At 53.5% G+C, this 8,483-nt stretch overlaps 1 protein-coding gene across 2 annotated transcripts in view; it reads left to right on the top strand.

The window, feature by feature from the left end:
* Nucleotides 1–6,465: 6,465 nt before the first annotated feature.
* The window catches only part of LOC118391530 (SH2 domain-containing protein 3C-like), a 56,701-nt gene continuing 54,683 nt past the window's right edge, over nucleotides 6,466–8,483 (top strand). The window contains exon 1 of one of the 2 annotated variants that reach the window (XM_052458432.1): nucleotides 6,466–6,901. In XM_052458432.1, the coding sequence (XP_052314392.1) occupies nucleotides 6,779–6,901 (123 nt within the window). In that variant the 5' untranslated portion in view covers nucleotides 6,466–6,778. The remainder of the gene's footprint in view (nucleotides 6,902–8,483) is intronic. The other variant, XM_052458433.1, reaches the window with a different exon arrangement.

The following is an 8,483-nucleotide window of genomic DNA, read 5'->3' on the forward strand; positions in this document are numbered from 1 at the left end:
GTGGCTAGTCTCTCTGACAAACCATGTCTCTCTGACAGACCGTGGCTATTCTCGCTAACAGACTGTGTCTCTCTGACAGACCGTGGCTAGTCTCTCTGACAGACCAAGTCTCTCTGATGGACTGTGGCTAGTCTCTCTGACGGACTGTGGCTAGTCTCTCTGACAGACCGTGGCTAGTCTCTCTGACAGACCGTGGCTAGTCTCTCTGACAGACCGTGGCTAGTCTCTCTGACAGACCGTGGCTAGTCTCTCTGACTGACCGTGTCTATCTGACAGACCGTGTCTAGTCTCTCTGACAGACCGTGGCTAGTCTCTCTGACAGACCGTGGCTAGTCTCTCTGACAGACCGTGGCTATTCTCGCTGACAGACCGTGTCTCTCTGACAGACCGTGGGTCGTCTCTCTGACAGACCGTGGCTAGTCTCTCTGACAGACCATGTCTCTCTGACAGACCGTGGCTAGTCTCTCTGACAGACCCTGGCTAGTCTCTCTGACAAACCATGTCTCTCTGACAGACCGTGGCTATTCTCGCTAACAGACTGTGTCTCTCTGACAGACCGTGGCTAGTCTCTCTGACAGACCATGTCTCTCTGATGGACTGTGGCTAGTCTCTCTGACGGACTGTGGCTAGTCTCTCTGACGGACCGTGGCTAGTCTCTCTGACAGACCGTGGCTAGTCTCTCTGACAGACCGTGTCTCTCTGACAGACCGTGTCTCTCTGACAGACTGTGTCTCTCTGACAGACCGTGTCTCTCTGACAGACCGTGTCTCTCTGACAGACTGTGTCTCTCTGACAGACTGTGTCTCTCTGACAGACCATGTCCTTCTGTAGCTCAGTTGGTAGAGCATGGCGCTTGTAACGCCAGGGTAGTGGGTTCGATTCCCGGGACCACCCATACGTAGAATGTATGCACACATGACTGTAAGTCGCTTTGGATAAAAGCGCCTGCTAAATGGCATATATTATGTCTTGTCAGCTCAACGGCATTGATGCTTTTCCTCTTTTCGCCCTTAAAAAGCAAAACATCGCCCCGCAGGGTTTGTCCAGGTATTGATTTGACTTTGTGTGTGTGACTGTGCCTGTCTGTGTGTTGTTTATGTGTTTGTGTGTGTGTGTGTGTTGTTTATTTATGTGTGTGTGTGTGTGTTGTTAATGTGTGTGTGTGTGTGTGTTGTTTATTTATGCGTGTGTGTGTTGTTTATTTATGCGTGTGTGTGTTGTTTATTTATGCGTGTGCGTGTGTGTGTATGCTTGTCTGTCTCTTCTTGTGTGCTCATCAGCATGTAACACTACACAGCAGATCTATTCCACCATTAGCCTTTAATATGCAGTGGATGATATTAACCTGTCAACCCACAAAGGTCTTTGACCAAAACCAAAACCAAAGCAACTGAGAATGAAAGCAGAAATGGTGAGACTGTCAGCTATTAAACTGATATTACAGCTATATAAAATATAAACACTTCCAGGCAAAGCTACAAACAATGCTCTCTATCAGAGGATCCATATGTGAGGTCATATTTCTTTTGATCTGCTATTGTCTTTGTTGTTGAACATCATAATGAACAAGCTAGACTAGATATTCTGCTGCTTAGCGGCTGCTGCTGCTGCTGTTGTTGTGGTTAATGTGATGGATGATGATTGATGTGACAGGCCTCCCTCCACTCCTCGTCCTCTCCTCCTCCTCCTCCTCCTCCTCCTCTCCTTATCAGCTGCTGTTGTTGATGTGGTTAATGTGATGGATGATGATTGATGTGACAGGCCTCCCTCCACTTCCTCGTCCTCTGGGATGGGGGCAGGACAGACTGACTGAGAGATGGGATGGGGGCAGGACAGACTGAGTGATGGGATGGGGGCAGGACAGACTGACTGAGCGATGGGAGTGCAGGACAGACTGACTGAGAGATGGTATGGGGGCAGGACAAACTGACTGAGAGATGGTATGGGGGCAGGACAGACTGACTGAGAGATGGGATGGGGGCAGGACAGACTGACTGAGAGATGGGATGGGGCAGGACAGACTGACTGAGAGATGGGATGGGGGCAGGACAGACTGACTGAGAGATGGGATGGGGGCAGGACAGACTGGCTGAGAGATGGGATGGGGGCAGGACAGACTGATTGAGAGATGGGATGGGGGCAGGACAGACTGACTGAGAGATGGGATGGGGGCAGGACAGACTGGCTGAGAGATGTTATGGTGGTGGGGACAGACTGATTGAGAGATGGGATGGCAGTGGGGGCAGGACAGACTGATTGAGAGATGGGATGGTGGTGGGGACAGACTGACTGAGAAATGGGATGGTGGTGGGGACAGACTGACTGAGAGATGGGATGGTGGTGGGGACAGACTGACTGACTGAGAGATGGGATGGTGGTGGGGACAGACTGACTGAGAGATGGGATGGGGGTAGGACAGACTGACTGACAGATGGGATGGCAGTGGGGGCAGGACAGACTGACTGACTGAGAGATGGGATGGTGGTGGGGACAGACTGACTGAGAGATGGGATGGGGGTAGGACAGACTGACTGAGAGATGGGATGGGGGCAGGACAGACTGACTGAGAGATGGGATGGGGGCAGGACAGACTGACTGAGAGATGGGATGGGGGCAGGACAGACTGGCTGAGAGATGTTATGGTGGCAGGACAGACTGACTGAGAGATGGGATGGGGGCAGGACAGACTGACTGAGAGATGGGATGGGGGCAGGACAGACTGGCTGAGAGATGGGATGGGGGCAGGACAGACTGACTGAGAGATGGGATGGGGGCAGGACAGACTGACTGAGAGATGGGATGGGGGCAGGACAGACTGGCTGAGAGATGGGATGGGGGCAGGACAGACTGACTGAGAGATGGGATGGGGGCAGGACAGACTGACTGAGAGATGGGATGGGGGCAGGACAGACTGACTGAGAGATGGGATGGGGGCAGGACAGACTGACTGAGAGATGGGATGGGGGCAGGACAGACTGACTGAGAGATGGGATGGGGGCAGGACAGACTGGCTGAGAGATGGGATGGGGGCAGGACAGACTGACTGAGAGATGGGATGGGGGCAGGACAGACTGACTGAGAGATGGGATGGGGAAGGACAGACTGACTGAGAGATGGGATGGGGGCAGGACAGACTGGCTGAGAGATGTTATGGCAGTGGGGGCAGGACAGACTGATTGAGAGATGGGATGGTGGTGGGGACAGACTGACTGAGAAATGGGATGGTGGTGGGGACAGACTGACTGACTGAGAGATGGGATGGGGGCAGGACAGACTGACTGAGAGATGGGATGGGGGCAGGACAGACTGACTGAGAGACGGGATGGTGGTGGGGACAGGACAGACTGAGAGATGGGATGGTGGTGGGGACAGACTGACTGAGAGATGGGATGGTGGTGGGGACAGACTGACTGAGAGATGGGATGGTGGTGGGGGTAGGACAGACTGACTGAGAGATGGGATGGTGGTGGGGGTAGGACAGACTGACTGAGAGATGGGATGGGGCAGGACAGACTGACTGAGAGATGGGATGGGGGCAGGACAGACTGGCTGAGAGATGGGATGGTGGTGGGGGTAGGACAGACTGACTGAGATATGGGATGGTGGTGGGGACAGACTGATTGAGAGATGGGATGGTGGTGGGGACAGACTGACTGAGAGATGGGATGGTGGTGGGGGTAGGACAGACTGACTGAGGGATGGGATGGGGGCAGGACAGACTGACTGAGAGATGGGATGGGGGCAGGACAGACTGGCTGAGAGATGGGATGGTGGTGGGGACAGACTGACTGAGAGATGGGATGGTGGTGGGGGTAGGACAGACTGACTGAGATATGGGATGGTGGTGGGGACAGACTGACTGAGAGATGGGATGGTGGTGGGGGTAGGACAGACTGACTGAGAGATGGGATGGGGGCAGGACAGACTGACTGAGAGATGGGATGGGGGCAGGACAGACTGGCTGAGAGATGGGATGTTGGTGGGGTCAGGACAGACTGACTGAGATATGGGATGATGGTGGGGGTAGGACAGACTGACTGAGAGATGGGATGGTGGTGGGGGCAGGACAGACTGACAGAGATGGGATGGGGGCAGGACAGACTGGCAGAGATGGGATCGGGGCAGGACAGACTGACTGAGAGATGGGATGGGGGCAGGACAGACTGGCTGAGATGGGATCGGGGCAGGACAGACTGGCTGAGAGATGGGATGGGGGCAGGACAGACTGGCTGAGAGATGGGATGGGGGCAGGACAGACTGACAGAGATGGGATCGGGGCAGGACAGACTGGCTGAGAGATGGGATGGGGGCAGGACAGACTGGCTGAGAGATGGGATGGGGGCAGGACAGACTGACAGAGATGGGATGGGGGCAGGACAGACTGGCTGAGAGATGGGATGGGGGCAGGACAGACTGGCTGAGAGATGGGATGGGGGCAGGACAGACTGGCTGAGAGATGGGATGGGGGCAGGACAGACTGACAGAGATGGGATGGGGGCAGGACAGACTGACAGAGATGGGATGGGGGCAGGACAGACTGACTGAGCGATGGGATGGCAGTGGGGGCAGGACAGACTGGCTGAGAGATGGGATGGGGGCAGGACAGACTGACAGAGAGATGGGATGGGGGCAGGACAGACTGGCTGAGAGATGGGATGGGGGGCAGGACAGACTGACTGAGAGATGGGATGGGGGCAGGACAGACTGACTGAGAGATGGGATGGTGGTGGGGGTAGGACAGACTGACTGAGATATGGGATGGTGGTGGGGGTAGGACAGACTGACTGAGATATGGGATGGTGGTGGGGGTAGGACAGACTGACTGAGATATGGGATGGTGGTGGGGATAGGACAGACTGACTGAGATATGGGATGGTGGTGGGGGTAGGACAGACTGACTGAGAGATGGGATGGGGGCAGGACAGACTGGCTGAGAGATGGGATGGGGGCAGGACAGACTGACAGATATGGGATGGTGGTGGGGACAGGACAGACTGACAGATATGGGATGGGGGCAGGACAGACTGGCTGAGAGATGGGATGGGGGCAGGACAGACTGGCTGAGAGATGGGATGGTGGTTGGGACAGACTGACTGAGAGATGGGATGGTGGTGGGGGTAGGACAGACTGACTGAGATATGGGATGGTGGTGGGGACAGACTGACTGAGAGATGGGATGGTGGTGGGGGTAGGACAGACAAACTGAGAGATGGGATGGGGGCAGGACAGACTGACTGAGAGATGGGATGGGGGCAGGACAGACTGGCTGAGAGATGGGATGGTGGTGGGGGCAGGACAGACTGACTGAGATATGGGATGATGGTGGGGGTAGGACAGACTGACTGAGATATGGGATGGTGGTGGGGGCAGGACAGACTGACAGAGATGGGATGGGGGCAGGACAGACTGGCTGAGAGATGGGATGGGGGCAGGACAGACTGGCTGAGAGATGGGATGGGGACAGGACAGACTGGCTGAGAGATGGGATGGGGACAGGACAGACTGGCTGAGAGATGGGATGGGGGCAGGACAGACTGGCTGAGAGATGGGATGGGGACAGGACAGACTGGCTGAGAGATGGGATGGGGGCAGGACAGACTGGCTGAGAGATGGGATGGGGGCAGGACAGACTGGCTGAGAGATGGGATGGGGGCAGGACAGACTGGCTGAGAGATGGGATGGTGGTGGGGACAGACTGACTGAGAGATGGGATGGGGGCAGGACAGACTGGCTGAGAGATGGGATGGGGGCAGGACAGACTGGCTGAGAGATGGGATGGTGGTGGGGACAGACTGACCGAGAGATGGGATGGTGGTGGGGACAGACTGATTGAGAGATGGGATGGTGGTGGGGACAGACTGACCGAGAGATGGGATGGTGGTGGGGACAGACTGATTGAGAGATGGGATGGTGGTGGGGACAGACTGACCGAGAGATGGGATGGTGGTGGGGACAGACTGATTGAGAGATGGGATGGTGGTGGGGACAGACTGACTGAGAGATGGGATGGTGGTGGGGACAGGACATATTACTGACATCTGTCTGCAGATAAGATATATTAATTCATTCAGTGTTTGAATCATAAACAATCCGTCAATCAGTGTTTCTGAATTGATGTAGTCTTTAATTCACCAGGGATTTGGATTCCAGGCTAGCCAACCTCTTTGTTCTTGACATAAACATTAGGTCAGAAGGACAGTGACAAAGGAGTTGAAAAACAGAAAACAGAAACCGCCGGTGTCTCTCTGGCTGTCACAACGAAGACAGTCAGTTAGAGTCGATGTCAGGTCCCTGCTCTGTCTCCGTTTGTCACGTCCCTCATCTGTTCCTGACTCCTCATCGGGGACATCAGTCACGGTTTTGGGGGAGATGAAAACTCCCATCTTTTTCTGGCTTTCTCTTTCTTCAGAAGTCAAATCCACTGTGACTTTTAGACAACAACAATTAAGGCTTGGAGGTGGTGGGGGTGAGGAGAGAGACGGGCATTGTGGGACTTGTGGTTTATCTGACTATGTAAAAGCCTCCATCTATAAACAACAACGAAAAGATCCCTGCTGGCTGCTTTGGCTCGGCCTCACACATTACCTCTTGTCACCGTGGTAACGGATAGCCTCTGTCGCCGGCTCCTGGCTCCCAGCCGACACACCACCATCCCGCACGCCCACACACATGGCTAGCCGGGAGGAGCAGGAGCAGGTTAACATTGATGAGGTCCCAAGACCCACAATCCATCAGGGCCCTGACCCCTGACCTCTGAGAGCCTGTAAATTGGCCATTAATGGGCTGTCCTTTCAGAGTGTGTTTGTGTGTGTGTCCTTTCAGAGACGTGGAGATGGGGGAGGGGCCTGGCACACTTTCTCATCTTGATGGACAACTCCTAAATGGCACATCAATACCGCATGTATTATTCATTATTCACTTCACACAGACAGACAGATTGCATCCCCAAACAGAGTGTTTTTTCTGCCATACCAATTTATGAACCGAGAACCTTAATAGGAAAAGTAGACTATGCCACGACAGAGGGTGTTTGTGGGATTTTGGAACCTCATATGACTTGAGATGTACATTCAGCTGACAGCCCCACAGGGCAGCCCCACAGGGCAGCCCCACAGGACAGCCCCACAGGGCAGCCCCACAGGGCAGCCCCACAGGACAGCCCCACAGGGCAGCCCCACAGGGCAGCCCCACAGGGCAGCCCCACAGGACAGCCCCACAGGACAGCCCCACAGGCAGCCCCACAGGGCAGCCCCACAGGGCAGCCCCACAGGACAGCCCCACAGGGCAGCCCCACAGGGCAGCCCCACAGGACAGCCCCACAGGGCAGCCCCACAGGGCAGCCCCACAGGGCAGCCCCACAGGGCGGTGGCGTGGATTCATGGACGATAGGCTTCCCCAAAAGATTCACCAAACAAAAACATAAAATAGTGTCTCTTTTGTCTCTCTGTGTTTCATAATTCTACCCTTCATTTGCAAGAGGCTGAATGTATCTAACTTAAAAAAGCATCCTAACGAGCGAATATATCTGATGCTGTCTGGTCCAAATGAGTATGACGTTGTTGCCGCCCGTAGCGTTGAAGGCAAGGAAAGCAGGCAAGCATTTTGCCTCCCTTGATAAAAAAAGTATACAAACTTTGCCAATCAGCGTTGAGCTAAACTGAGTGAGCTCAACTGTGAATGGTCCTGGCACACAAAAAAAGTGTCAAGGATAGCCATCTTGGATTTTGGAATCACCCATTGAGAGCAGACGTCATTGACAGAAAAACTTGAATTGTTTTCCTAAATTAGCCATGGATGGAGATTAGGATTTGGACTTGTGGTTTTACTTCATTCTCCATACTGGCCAATGATTATAATGACGTTTCTTATCAAACCATTAATTCATACATTGTCGTGCCCCTGGCCTGAGCGGATGGAAGTTCAATATGTAGCTAGATGTAGAATGCTAATGTTAACTAGCTAACGTCGCTCATGGATGGAAGTTAGGCTAGTGAGACAGACTTTTAGCCATGTAACCTAGGACAATAAAAACTAAAAGCGTGTAGTGTATGTTTCATCAACATGAAAGAGAGGAGGATGGCATTGTTGTTTCTCTACAAGTAGATTGAGTCAACATGTTTTCTACTTACACAAACTCACTGCTACACTGAACACACACAGTGATACACACACACACACACACACACACACACACACACACACACACACTGATACACACACACACACTGAATACACACACACACACTGAATACACACACACCCCCTGATACACACACACACACACACTGATACACACACACACACACACACACACACACACACACACACTGAATACATACACACACACTGATACACACACACACACACACACACTGACACACACACACACACACACACACTGATACACACATACACACTGAATACACACACACACACACTGAATACACACACACACACAGACACACACACACACACACACACAC

This window comes from Oncorhynchus keta, chromosome 12, assembly GCF_023373465.1.
Source record: "Oncorhynchus keta strain PuntledgeMale-10-30-2019 chromosome 12, Oket_V2, whole genome shotgun sequence".
Lineage (NCBI taxonomy): Eukaryota > Metazoa > Chordata > Actinopteri > Salmoniformes > Salmonidae > Oncorhynchus > Oncorhynchus keta.